The 14,480-nt window shown below is 29.8% G+C and overlaps 2 protein-coding genes and 1 long non-coding RNA gene across 3 annotated transcripts; 2 read left to right on the forward strand and 1 right to left on the reverse strand.

The window, feature by feature from the left end:
• Window positions 1-227: 227 nt before the first annotated feature.
• Window positions 228-2,309, reverse strand: LOC107261664. Its single transcript, XR_001535577.3, has 3 exons — window positions 1,732-2,309; window positions 1,296-1,340; window positions 228-457 (listed from the first exon to the last, which is right to left on the reverse strand). It is a non-coding gene; the product is annotated as an uncharacterized LOC107261664 (long non-coding RNA).
• Window positions 2,310-6,396: 4,087 nt separating this feature from the next.
• LOC8283234 (polygalacturonase) lies at window positions 6,397-8,270 on the forward strand. Its single transcript, XM_015722506.2, has 4 exons — window positions 6,397-7,068; window positions 7,202-7,491; window positions 7,622-7,850; window positions 7,955-8,270. Exons 1-4 carry the CDS (start codon window positions 6,643-6,645, stop codon window positions 8,171-8,173), a joined length of 1,164 nt encoding a protein of 387 aa, XP_015577992.1. The 5' UTR covers window positions 6,397-6,642; the 3' UTR covers window positions 8,174-8,270.
• Window positions 8,271-12,224: 3,954 nt separating this feature from the next.
• Window positions 12,225-14,254, forward strand: LOC107260743 (polygalacturonase-like). Its single transcript, XM_048374677.1, has 4 exons — window positions 12,225-13,094; window positions 13,206-13,495; window positions 13,594-13,822; window positions 13,922-14,254. Exons 1-4 carry the CDS (start codon window positions 12,663-12,665, stop codon window positions 14,138-14,140), a joined length of 1,170 nt encoding a protein of 389 aa, XP_048230634.1. The 5' UTR covers window positions 12,225-12,662; the 3' UTR covers window positions 14,141-14,254.
• Window positions 14,255-14,480: the final 226 nt, after the last annotated feature.

Below are 14,480 nucleotides of genomic sequence, written 5' to 3' on the forward strand. Positions count from 1 at the left end.
GTTAGTTTATTAATTTAATTAATTAATTAATAATTATTAATCGAAATATTTGCTATACTATGAGAATAAATAAATATTAAAATATTTAGTTATACTTAATTAGTTAAAAGAAATTAATTAATGTCACGATCCGATTTGCGGATCCATGACCGTGACTAGAGAAGGGGTAGGCTTAAAGCCACATCACGGTAAGCCTTACTGACCAATAATTCAAAAAAATACTAATAAAATATCATTAATCACGACTGACATGCCATAAATAATTCTAACTAGTCTTTATAACATCCCACGTTCATCATGGACCAAGATAATCACTATAAATTAAAAGTACTCTACTGTGGAAGGTCCAAAGTATAAAATAACTAAAAATATAAAAGTACAGATTATTTACAATAAACCCGATGAAAAAAAAGTTGGACTGTCACAATGCAGGACGGTGATGAACGCTAACTGTCACCTGAAAAATAAAATTGAGACGGTCAGTCTCGGGAGTGAGTTAAGATCAAATAATCTTGTGACTATTATAGTCTTCTCAGTAAAATAATATTTATTACCTCAGTATAACATGCCATTGTACATCAAATATGAGTCATACCATAATCATACCATAAACTTAAAAATAAAATACATCGTAACACTTATGGGACGAGTAGCTCAGTAGAACTCTAACCCTAGTTACTAGCAGTCTTTCGGCTCTCTTAATTCTAACAGGTCTGGCGCGCAGAGAGCAAAGCTCAACCAGGGTCCTTACATCCAGCCTGAACACTTGATTCCCAACTAAGTCAGTGCCCAGAGAGCATTGCTTGACTAGGAACCTTTCTCCGGCAGTCAACTTTCACAGCCTAGAGAGTTATACTCGACGAGGGCAAAAATCTATAATAACCTTGTTATATGTCTCTAATCATTACCGGGGCGCATGCGGTCCTGATGTAACCCATTAGGTGGCATGTTCTACTATAGCCTCATCCCAATATCACAATCAACACATATATATTAATCATGGTCTAGCATAATCATTCAACAAATACCGAAATAAAAATTTAGAAATTCGGAGAAAGCAAACATGCAATTTGTGTATAGGAATAATAATAATTGTATTAATATAACATTAAGTATGATATCAAAATAACGATATAATATCGCCGATAATAATATTAAAATTATTCTTAGTAATTAATAATTAAATGAAATTATTTATATTGCGATATTGATAATCATATTAAATATAAATTACTAAAGTATCATATTAAATTTGGACTTGAGAATAGTGCAGAGATTATGTGACTTTAACTCACAGTTCTGACGTGCTCTGCAGTCCGCTCCTATGCCATCGGGTGGAGCTGGCGAGAAAGATTGATTATCAATTCACAAAAACACTCAATTAATAAACATTCTTAAATTTTTTCTAAGCCTAGACCCTTAGATTAGACTGCCTGAAATTAATTTAGACTCGAGAAATCTATCGAAAATTCGCTAGAACTTTTCCTAAATTACGGATATTTATCCCCTATAAAACGGGTACAGAACCTGCCAAAGACACATCAAATATACTACGATTAAATAACAGGAGTCGAGCCACCAGAACTGCATTATTTTTTTCGACTCCACAACACACCATAACATAATTAATTAAATTCAATTAATTTCTAAATTACTCATCACATGCGATTAATAGCCATAATATTTTTCTAAAATTACAACATAATTTTTAGAGTCTAAATAAAATTATACTGAGTCGAAATTGTAATATTTTGCGTATTCGGAAAACACCGAAGTCCGGAAGCTGGTCCTGCCACCGGTGTCGGAAATCAAATCCGAAAGCGCCTACATGAAGCTCAAGTTATGGGAGTCCGAAAGTACAAGAATTCCGGCTAGAAAGTGACTGGAAGGCACTGGATCAGGGCCGGAAAGATGCTGCTCTGATGACGCTTCCCGAGGCTGTCGGCGGAGATTTTTGCGTCAAGGGAGGTCGTTTCCGGGGCTTTTCGAAGGTGGACAGTTCGAATCCAGCGTCGGATCGCTGAAAGGACGCCGACAGAAGGTTGAACCGATGATGGCAACCTCCTCTCTTGACAGCGCCGACGGGAAAGAGGGAGGGGGAGAGAGAGCTGCTGGAAGACAACAGCGAGGTGGGTAGCACGCTGGCGGTACCGGTGATGGCTTGAACAACGTGCACAGAGAGAGGAAGGGAGAGGCAGTCGACAGAGAGAGGGAGAAAGAAGGAGGAAGGAAGAGAGAGGGGAGAGGGAGGAAAGGGAGAAGGGAAGGAAAGAAAAAGGGATAGGGAGAGGGAGAGAAGGAAAAAAAAGGAAAGGAGAAAAATTTTATTTTATTTTATTTATTTATTTCTTTTTAAAAAACACTAAGTATTACAATTAATTAGTTTGTTGTCATACTACTTTAAAAATAGTTAATTTATTCCTATAACCTAAAGTGCTATCACCATAACCTTTTTTTAAGTAAGAAATTATATGAAGAAAAAATTCTAACACTAAAAATTTATATTGTGGAAATAACATTTACTTTTAAAATAATAAAAGATAAAAAAAATATTATTACGTATATAGAAATCCAAATGTCTTTTGCTAATTATTAATTTAATCCTTTTCATAATTTTTATATTAATTAAAATTTTGAGTACACAACATTTAATTGGTTAAGAGACATATTAATTAATTTATTATCTTACTAACTTACATAGAGTAAATGATGAAAAAGAAATAGAAAATTAGAGAATTAGATGAACCAATATTAACATAATCTTAATATTTTAATTCTTGATTGTAATTTTTACGTTTAGATCAATTTAAAATAAAATTTAAAGTTAAAAGAAAACTATCAAATTCTTATTTTCTTGACAACCAAGTTTCATAAATATAAGGTATAAGCAATTGATTCAGTATGAAAATTTTATTTCTATATTTATTTTTTTTAAAATTTGAGTAAAACTAATTGATAAAAATAATATATGGAACCATATCATTTTAAATAGTGATATCATAATCTTTAAGAAGAGTCATTGGACTTTCGATTAATCTATTTAACTAAATTTTTCTAATTTTTTTAAAACGATTATAACAATTCATAAACAATTGAAACTTAAAATTCATATACATATCAAGTAAGCAAGCATAAATGAAAAGAATTGCATAAAAAGTAATTCAACCAAAAATAATAATAAAAGAAAGAGAATACATTTATAATATTTCAATTGACTTAATATAAAAAATATAATACAAATACTACTTCATTCAATATCTTATTTGACTTAATATAAAACATATAATAAAAATATTATTCCACTCTAAATAGGAGCAAATGCCCTATATAATTAAATTTTAATATTAATTATTTAACTCAATAGTATTTATTTTCCTACAATCTTTTAAATGGAAGAGTATGTGTTTAGTTTTTTTTTTTTTTTAATAAAAGACATTTTTCTTTTGTAATATATAATTTATTGGTTTACATACATGGCTTGTTTTCAAGATACTAATCCCATATCATTTTTAGTTTTCGTTGTTCATATAAAGAGTCAATGTAATACTTTTTTTGATACACAAATATATATATATTATGTTATAGACTTTGCATCTAAAACATTGATTTGCGAGCAATAAATTCTAGATTGAGGCGTGAGAATTCGTATCTCAGCCATAACAATATGGTAATACACAAATTTTTTACTTAAATTATGCTTTAGTGATATTTATTCTGCTGTAAAGAAATTAAATTTCTGTATCCTTTGGCTCATGCATCAGCTCATTTTTAATATATGAGATACAGATACGTAGTATTTACTATTTTAGTATTCTTTCTTTCTATATATGTATATATATGGTGTAATAAAAAAAGAAAGAAAGAAGTAAATCTACCATATAGGGTATTTTTATAATCTTCCAATATAAGGAGGATATTTTTGTTTTTGGTCTTCCTATATAGTAGTATTGATAGTTCCAAATTATATATAGATATTTAAGATATTTTAATAAGTGACCTGATATTTTACCATTTTTACTATAAAAACGACTCGTGCACTTGTGAGTACTAACTTAGACACAGGAAATATAGTTATGCTTTCTCTCTATATATGAGATATTCCGAGAGAAAAATTTAACAATATTATATCTAATTCCTTTTCTTAATTACTGGCTTTAGAGAGGCAAGCAATCTTATCAAACAATTGTTGGTGCAATTGTTGGTGCAACAATGGATCGTGAAAGCGTTTGTTCAAACCAACAAGTATCAAATCAGAAGTCATCAAAATCGGAAAAGAAGCAAGAAGAAAGGGGTGCAACATCGTCAGGATCTCAAAATAAGGCACAAGTGAAAAAACAGGACGTTTTCACATACGATGGCAAGACTCAGAAATTCGACAAGACAACATATTCTTATATTGATTAATAGACAAAACTTAACGCTTATAATATTTATGTGAGTGCCCTATTTTAAGGCATTACCAATCTATTATCATGGAATAAGACGAATATTTTATTTTATTTATTTCTTTTTTATTGTTTCTTTCTCCCTCAAAGCTAAAATTTACACTTATTTATCTCATGGTTGCTTTAGCTGAATTTGGCTTCTTTACTAGACTGATAATGAGATTTCTTAATCGATTAAAAGAAAAGAATGGTAGAATTTTTGTTAATAAATGGTTTTATGAAAGAATGGTAGAAACTAGGAACATTTGATAGACAATTTAAAATAAAAATGAATAAATAAAAGACAGGCATATTTCCAATTCATATTTATAATCTACTTATTAATAATGATTTTTAAACAAATGATTAGATCTCTTAACTTTTTTCTTAATATGTTATTTTAGTGTTAACTTAACAAATTTTTTTTTTGTTTTGAAAGATGTAACTTTCTTTTTCAAACATAGTAATTTCATTGAAAATAAGAAAATGGAAAGACTTTTTACATCATGAAAGTTTTAAATCCTAAACGAAGACCGCTAATTATAACTAATGCAATATAATCATATTTAAATAATCATAATCCTCGTCATTATGATCAATATTTAACTTGAAAACATGGTCTTAGTTGATTTAAAAGTTAGATCTTAATATATTGGATAAAAAGATATAAACCATTCATTTTAAATTAAATGGTTAAGATTTTATAATGTAATTTAATATTTTTATTAAGAATATAGAAGATTTTAATTTTTTTTATTTATAAAATACTTAGGATTCAAGAATTTTATTCTAATTGGAGACTATTTTAAAATTTGCATTTCTTATGTTTACTTTCTTAAAGATTTAAATTCTTATCTTAAATTGTTTAAAGAACAGTAAACTTCAATTAAATTCTCATTCCTTATGATTCCAACTTTATTTTTCTATTATAACAGAATTAAACCCTAAAGAAATTTAAAAAATAATAATTAAATACCTTATAAGGAAAAGATTTTTTTTTTTTTTAACAGACATGAAGGAAACTCTTAAAGCAAATTACATGTGAAAAATATATATATTTATAATTATAAATTGGGTTTTATCAAAATTTTAGGGGGCCAAGCTCTAGCTTATACTTTAAAAACTCAAGTTTAGCCAAGCCTGACTCAAACTTGGCTCGACCATAATTTGAATAACCTCTATTTTTCAATGATGAGGATGATCCGTCTTGGTCCCAAGTGGCTCACCGTGACTTAAGTTTTCCGTAGTATTATTATCGTCTTTTACTTTTGCCAATCTATCTATAGATTAATTTACGAACCCTAAATTTTAATCCAACATTATTTATGATTGCAAATGAGATAATATAAGTCATTAATAGAAAGTTTAGGGACGGATTAGACTAAAAAGGTTATTTTAGGTTAAATTGAACATCAGGAAAATAAATAGTTTAGGCCACATTAACCCTTAGCCTAAAAAGCATCATAAATTTTTTTTAATGATAAGTGTAACTTTTAACTTTTGGAAGCTTTTGGCCTAACAGGTCGTGAGAAAAAGGGCTATATAAATTGGACTGCTTGGCCATGCACTCATATTTGGTAGAAAGAAAAAGAGAGAGAAAGAGAAATAGCTAGGCATGAATAATTGGTTATGCCAAGTTATAATTGCAGCTTGTTTAAAATAATAAAACTTTTTACCTCAAACTAGAAAAATCATTTAAGTAATTCTATAGATTAACAATTTGGATAATGAATACAGAAATAAAATTAATGATAATAATAATAATAATAATTGTGAGGCAAGAAATCATCGGGTCATGGCAGGGGGCCAAATGGTCTTAATTAATCACCTATTTGTATAGCCAGCCAATCATGCAGTCAGGAAAGCCATATAAAAGTTTGTGTGAATTGAAGAGCAAGCAAATACGGTGTATTAATTAATGTATAATAGGTGTGCTTTGCATCACATCACTGCGCAGCTTTCTTTGCAAAGTTTCTCTTCATCTTCACTCTATTCCTCTTTATCCATAACCCTTCCTTTCTAATTCTTAATATTTTGTTCTTATAAATACCCTTTTAAACCTCCTCCAACTTCCCATCATCAGAACTGATCATCTTTCAAACTTCCCGCTACTTACTGATCAATAACTCATATTATTAAACCCCATTCTTAATTATAGTTTCTCAGCTTCTGCTTATTTTCTCCTTTCTTATTCAGAAAAATTAATTTGTAAGCACATATGGCAAGTTTATTCTTCTTGATTTTCTTTGCCTTGTACGTTAACTCATCATTTGCCACTGATAACTATAACGTGTTGAGTTATGGAGCTAAACCGAATGGTATAACTGATTCCACAAAGGCCTTTCTCGATGCATGGGCTGCTGCCTGTGGCTCTACTGATTCCACCATGATTTATGTACCCAAAGGAAGATATTTGCTGGGCTCTATGTCCTTTAAAGGTGGCTGCAAAAGTCATTCTATCACCATTCGGATTGATGGCACTCTTGTAGCGCCAGAGGACTATCTCATTCTTGGTAAAGCTACCAGTTGGCTTAGCTTTGAAGGAGTCGATGGCGTTTCCATTATTGGTGGGGCACTTGATGCTAAGGGTTCAACCTTGTGGGATTGCAAAGCTAAAGGCACCGACTGCCCTACTGGAGCTACGGTACTATATTTCTGCATTTCCACCCCATTTCTTTTCCCATTGTGTGTGTGTGTGTGTGTGTGTGTGTAAGATCATACTATTTAATATTAGAATTAGAATAATGGCTGTTGAATTCATTCTTATTTTGTTGCAGACACTAAGGTTTACCAACTCAAACAACATAAGGATTAATGGCTTACTGTCATTAAACAGCCAAATGTTCCACATTGCCATCAATGGCTGTCAAGATGTGCACGTTGAAGGTCTCAAAGTAATAGCTTCCAGGGACAGCCCAAATACAGATGGTTTCCACGTTCAATCATCCAACAATGTTGTGATAATGAACTCTGTAATAAAAACCGGCGATGACTGTATCTCCATTGGCCCTGGCACTAAGAATTTATGGATCGAAGGGGTCAAATGCGGTCCTGGTCATGGTATCAGGTAAGATATTCATTCTAGACCCGTAATGAATTTGATCATGAGTCATCACCATTTATATAGGCCATATATATATATATTTATAAAATTCATTTACCATAACTTAAACTTTTCTTAATGCATGGATTTGCAGTATTGGAAGCTTAGCTTGGACCTTAGACGAAGAAGGGGTTCAAAATGTGACAGTCAAAAGAACCATTTTTGCAGACACCCAAAATGGATTCAGGATAAAGTCCTGGGCTAGACACAGCAACGGTTTTGTTCAGAGGGTTCGATTCATGGGTGCTATTATGCGTAATGTTCAGAATCCCATAATTATTGATCAACATTATTGTCCTCACAATATAAATTGTCCTAATGAGGTACTCAAATGGATTAATTTAAATAATCATTTGTTAGTAAATGGTTATGAGAAATAATATGATGGGTTTCTAATTACTGACTTATTTCACATGAATATTTACAGGTATCAGGCATAAAAATTGGTGATGTGATATATCAAGGCATTCGAGGAACGTCGGCTACACCAGTTGCTATAAAGTTTGATTGCAGTTCCAAGTATCCCTGCAGCGGCATAAAATTGCACAATGTAAATTTGACATATTCGAATCAAGTGGCTCAATCATTTTGTGCCAATGTGGTTGGAAGGACAATTGGCCTAGTCCAACCTGATGGTTGTTTGTAAATAGAAAATCCAACTTTTGTATTTAAATATTTTTTATACCATTCATTTAACATCATGGGTAGATGTACAAATATTTAAAAAAAAAATATTTATTCATTTATTTAAATATTCTTATAGGCCTCTAACTATGCTTTTTTCAGTGTATTTTGGTCCTCTCTATCTTTCGAATTCATTATTTTAGCTTGAGATATTCGGAGCATAATATGTGTTTGGAAGGAGAGAAAATGGAAGGAAAAAGGAGAAAAGAGAGAAAAACTGAATGTTTGTTGTTGATAATTGATGATCAATACAATCCTTGTTGTCTCATCTATTTAAGCATATAAGAAGGCCAGCTAACTAAACTCACACCTAAGTAACGGAATTTGGAGCCTAAACTAACCAACACAATGTTGACAATTCAGCTATAATGTAACTAATCCAGGAATTGATCCCCTGTTACACAATTAGAACGTATACTTTGCTCCTCCTTCCACTTGCCTTGAATCCTTGATCATAACATTTATATATATTATATATATTACATCCTTGTTAATATCTCTTAATTTCTTTGCTTCAGCAAAAAAAAAAAAAAAAAGAAGAATTATTTAGAACATCTCCAACAGTGCTCTTTATTTTAAAAGTATTATTTCTATAATAAATAGCATCTTAAGAAATATTTAAATATAAAGAGTTAAATATTTTATTTATATCTTATTTTTTATTTCTATGACCATAAAATGTTTTAATATCTCTCTCATTTTCTTCTTACATTTTAGCAATAGAAAAACAGAAATTACAAATATCAATTAATTATGTGCATAGAAATTTATGTATTAATAAAGAGTGAAATTTGACTCTCCATATATAGAGAGTCAAATTGACTTTTTATTTTATATTTAAAAAATAAAGAGTTACAGTGGAGTATCATTTTATGACATGATTCTTTAGAATAAAAAATTTACCATATATAAAAAGTATATTAGAAATGCTCTTAGACTATCTTTTAGTGGAAGCAGCAAGCTGTTAGCAAACTTACTCTATATATGCCCATAGAGGATATAAGACGCTAAGAAGAAATTAATATTTTACGGATAGCTTTATCCTTCAAATATCTTTGGATAATTTTATATGCACTTTTCTACCTATTTTTTATTATATCATTTATAGATAAAATTAATTGTACAATAATTATATATTTTTATATTTATATTGATTGATTTTTAATTATTAGTAATTAATGGTATAAATAAATTAAATAATATAAATATAATACTTAATAAATAAATTACATGTCAATATTTAATTTAATTTAATTTATCTATAGTTAACGTATCTTACTTAAAAACTTTAGAAATAGTAGTGTTGAACCATAAATGTTTAGGATGACTTAGTTCATCACTAAAAACTTTTACCATCAGCTGGCAGTAGCGTAATTGGTTATTAGTTGAAGACACCGTTCATTGGCGTCTTATTTAAAGACGATTGGAAATTATGTTCTTAATTGATGAGGTCATTTACTGTAAGCAATTGTCGCTAGATTTTAGTTGCTAGACCGTCGATAATAATCTCAATAATTTTTGCATAAAAGCCATTGATAAACTGCCAAATTTACTCATTAATTGATTTCTGTTTGCAATTATTGTCGCTAAACTGAATGTTTTATAGTGAAAAAAAAAAAAAAAAAATAATTATCCTATATATAATTCCACCTTTGAACTTTTGCCTGATTAGTCTATGATATTCCTCGACTGCCATTTTAAGTTTTAACTCATGAAACATCTTAAATCTTATTTATAATCTCTTTTGCTCTTTTATGGCATTTTAATTAACTCGCATGTATTAAACTTGGATTGACAGGGATATATCAGGGTCACATGTATTAATCAAATCAACCCATCTGGATTTATTTAATCCACTTCAAATAAATAAAAAAATTATTATGCATCTATTTAATTTAATTCAGTCAAAAAGTCTGATTCACCATCTTATGGATTGATTTTAGCTTTCATATCTAATAGAATCAAGAATTTTGGTTCGTATATTGTTTAAGAATATGAAAACACAGAACTAAATATTGCATAAAAAATAATATTTTATTTTCTTATTTTAGTATATAAAGTTAATGGAAAATGTTACTTTGAAACTCATTACAAAAAGAAAAACAAAAGATCATACTACTGTGACCTGTTAATTTCATCTCATCATATTTCAATTTCTTTAAACTTTTTGTTAAGAGTACTTAACTTATCATGACAGATCTTTTACAAAATAAAAATATATTTTTTCTTTTAATAAATTAAATGTGATGTATTTCTTACACAGAAAAAAAAAAAAAGGTTTGATTTCTATGGGATATAAATTTATTTAGTTTGCTCATATTATATATTTGTCCAATTATATACATTCTTAATGTTTTAAAATTATCAAATTAGATAAATAATATAAACCGACCAAATTGATTCGAAGCCAAACTCACATGGTTTTATAGTTTGATTAAACTTTACCATTACTTTGGTTTGACTAAAATTGTCTGTCACGTACCAACCAAATCAAACTATGAATACTTCTAATTACATAAATAAAATTATTAAATTGTAAATTTAAGAAAAAAAGGTGAAAAAATAACTTTATTAAATGCAAAAGATCCCTAAATCACAACTTCCTTTATGCTCAAAATCAACCAAAACCTAATATCTTCAGTATTTGTTGCTGCCATCGTCGAAATGAAGATAGGAAGTGAAAGGTTTGTTTTTTGATTGAAGTAAAGCAAGTTTGGATTGAATAAAGCAAGCAAAAAATTAGCGTGAACAAACAAAAATAAAATAAAATAAGTAAAAAGAAAAATTAAAAAAAAAAAGACTTTTGAGTTCAAAACCGTAGCTTATTGACAACCATGAATAATAGTATACCTAATAGGAGTGATAATGTTATAAATGGTCACTAAAATTTACATTTAATTTTATTTTAATTGTAAAATTTTAATTTGTTTCATTTCGGTTATTTAATTTTAATTTTATTTCAATTCAATTATTTTGAAAATAAAAGATTGATACATGGCAAAAACAACTAATAAGAAAAGTTTAATTAAGTAAGAAAAATATGACATGTCAATGTTTTATTGATAAGGTGACTATATTACAATCAAAATTAAAATTAAATTATTAAAATAAATTAAATTTAAATTTTGTAATCAAAATATAAAATTTACTGACTATTTATATTATTATCCTAGTAATAGAATAAGAAAGAAAAGAATCATCCTATTACAATATATGGTATGAATCTGAAAGTGTTTCAATATACAAACAGAAATAAATACAAATTTGAGTTTTATGAACAAAACTGGCAGCTATACATAATTATGAAAATGATGCAATTTTTTATAGGTTGTTTTTTCTTTCTAAAAAGATTAAGAAATTCTCCATTATTTTTAACTATTTTATTACTAAAATACTTTTAATAGACTTTTTAATACTTGCAGGATAGTCTAAATATTAGTAGATTTATCAAACTATTTATAATTTTTGAGATTTAAATAAAAAAGATTTATTGAATAATTTACAATTTTAAGATTAAATAAGTGGAACTAATTATAAGTGTTGAAATTCATATTAATCAATTATGGGTATTTTAGACTTTTAATTATATTAAACTAACAACTGGAAAAAGAAAATTGAGCTAACCTGTTAAAGTTGGACGGAAGGAATAATGATTAAACCAATTTTTCCATTGTCAGAATTCCCACATAATAAATGGTTTATCACTTATTATTAATATATGCTTTTATTAAAAAAGAATATTATTGCAATATGTTTAGTCTATTAAAACACATAAAAAGAAGCTAGATTAAGGAGTACAAACTAAGGAGTACGGACCTTAAGAATGAGGAAATATACACCTGAAAAGATAAGAATTAAAAGAAATGACAATTCTTGAAAGTCCGAAAGGGATATAATTATATCATACATGTAATCTATAGGGGAAATGAAATTAAAGAAATTCTATGTTTAATCCATTAATGTTCAAGCAACCAGCCTGCTTAAATTAAGATTAATAGGTTGACGATTAGGATTAAGAATTAAAAAGAAATTATTATCATCAAGTTGGTGGCTGGCTGTGCCAAATATATATATATATACTCTTCATTATCATCACCTGTGCTGACTTCTCTTGTATATAATGGTCTACTATTAACTTAAAAATTATAGCCAAAAATTATGATTGCAGTCAACTAGAGAGCAAGCAATACATGTATGTTTCTCTGTATTTTGGGCGCACCTTTCTTTGATTTTCCATTTTAGGTCTAAGCTCTCTTCTGCCTTACTCTATTCCTCTTTTTCCTTTGAAATAACCGTTTCTATAAATACCCTTTTAATTATAAACTTCCACAACATCAAATTAACTCACCTTCTTAACTTCCCACTACTTGTTCAATCATTTAACCACCTTCTTAATTGTTAGCTTCTTCCCTTCTTTTTTTCTTTTTTCTTTTTTCACTTTAAAAATTAACATGGCAACGCCAATCTTCTTCTTCATTTTCTTTGCCTTGCACATGTCCATCTCCTCGTTTGCCACCACAAGCTACAATGTGTTAAGTTATGGAGCAAAACCGAATGGCTTAACTGATTCCACTAAGGCCTTCCTCGATGCTTGGGCTGCTGCCTGTGCCTCTACAGATTCGACGATGATTTATGTACCTAAAGGAAGGTATTTGCTTGGGTCTATGTCCTTCAAAGGTGGCTGCAAAAGCCGTTCTATCACCATTCGAATTGATGGCACTCTTGTAGCACCAGGGGACTATCGCATTCTAGGTAAAGCTAGCAACTGGCTTAGTTTTGAAGGCGTTAGTGGCGTTTCTATTGTTGGTGGAGCACTTGATGCTAAAGGATCAACCTTGTGGGCTTGCAAAGCCAAAGGCACGAACTGCCCTTCTGGAGCTACGGTACTGTATTTTGCACTATCATGCAGCCTCTTTCTTGGCTTTTTTTTTTTTCTTCTATTATTTATATTCTTAGTAATCGGAAGTTAACTGAATTCTTGTGTATTGGTGCAGACACTGAGCTTTACCAACTCAGACAACATAAAGATCAAAGGCTTATTGTCACTAAACAGCCAAATGTTCCATATCGTAATTTATAGATGTGAAAATGTGAATATTGAAGGGATCAAAGTGATAGCTGCTGGAGACAGCCCAAATACAGATGGTATCCATGTCCAATTATCCAACAATGTTGTGATCATGAACTCTGTAATTAAAACTGGGGATGACTGCATCTCCATTGGCCCTGGCACTAAGAACTTGTGGATTGAAGGGGTCAGATGTGGTCCTGGCCATGGAATCAGGTCAGATACTGGCACAAATAAAAACCATAATTCATTATCAGTTCAATTCTCGCATAAACTAATAATATTAACGGCTTCCGTTTTGCTTAATGATGCAGCATCGGAAGCTTAGCAAAGGACACGGAAGAAGAAGGGGTGCAAAACGTGACAGTTAAAAGGACTATTTTTGCAGACACCCAAAACGGTTTTAGAATAAAATCATGGGCAAGACATAGCAATGGATTTGTTAAAAGAATTCGATTTATAGGTGCGATTATGAGTAATGTCCAAAACCCAATTATCATCGACCAACACTACTGTCCTCACAACATAAATTGTCCCAATCAGGTACCTATTTTAGTTTCGTAATTATTAGTTGATTACTTAGAATTCAAATGATTGGTTCTTAATTATTTGAAATTTGTTCATCTATATATACACATACAGGTATCAGGTATAAAAATCAATGATGTGATATATCAAGGCATTCGAGGAACATCAGCTACACCGGTTGCTATAAAGTTTGATTGCAGCTCCAAATTTCCATGCGGTGGAATCAGGCTACATAATGTAAACTTGACCTACTCAAATCAAGCAGCTCAAACATTTTGTGTCAATGTGATTGGAAAACGAATCGGCCACGTTCGTCCTGATGGCTGTTTGTGAAAAGAAAAGAAAACTCAACTTATGTGTATTCACAGTTTGTTTGTGTCAATTTGCCATCGAAAAAGATGTATAAAATTAATTTGTATTCTTTAATCCAAAAAATATTATATTCGTTATTCATCCATTTAATTTTCTTGTGGCAATCATGTATAATATTTTAAATATATAGACATTTAAGTAATCTAATTTTCTTCATTAATAAATATATATAAAGAAAAAAAACATAATAACCAGTGTATTGAACACTAAGAAACCAAATAAGAATAATTAATGATCAGGCCAAACTGGGTTCATCTGTTGACATCTCTACAATGGTCAGCGAGTGCACATTGCAAATCAA

The sequence above is a fragment of the Ricinus communis genome, chromosome 5 (genome assembly GCF_019578655.1).
Source record: "Ricinus communis isolate WT05 ecotype wild-type chromosome 5, ASM1957865v1, whole genome shotgun sequence".
NCBI lineage: Eukaryota > Viridiplantae > Streptophyta > Magnoliopsida > Malpighiales > Euphorbiaceae > Ricinus > Ricinus communis.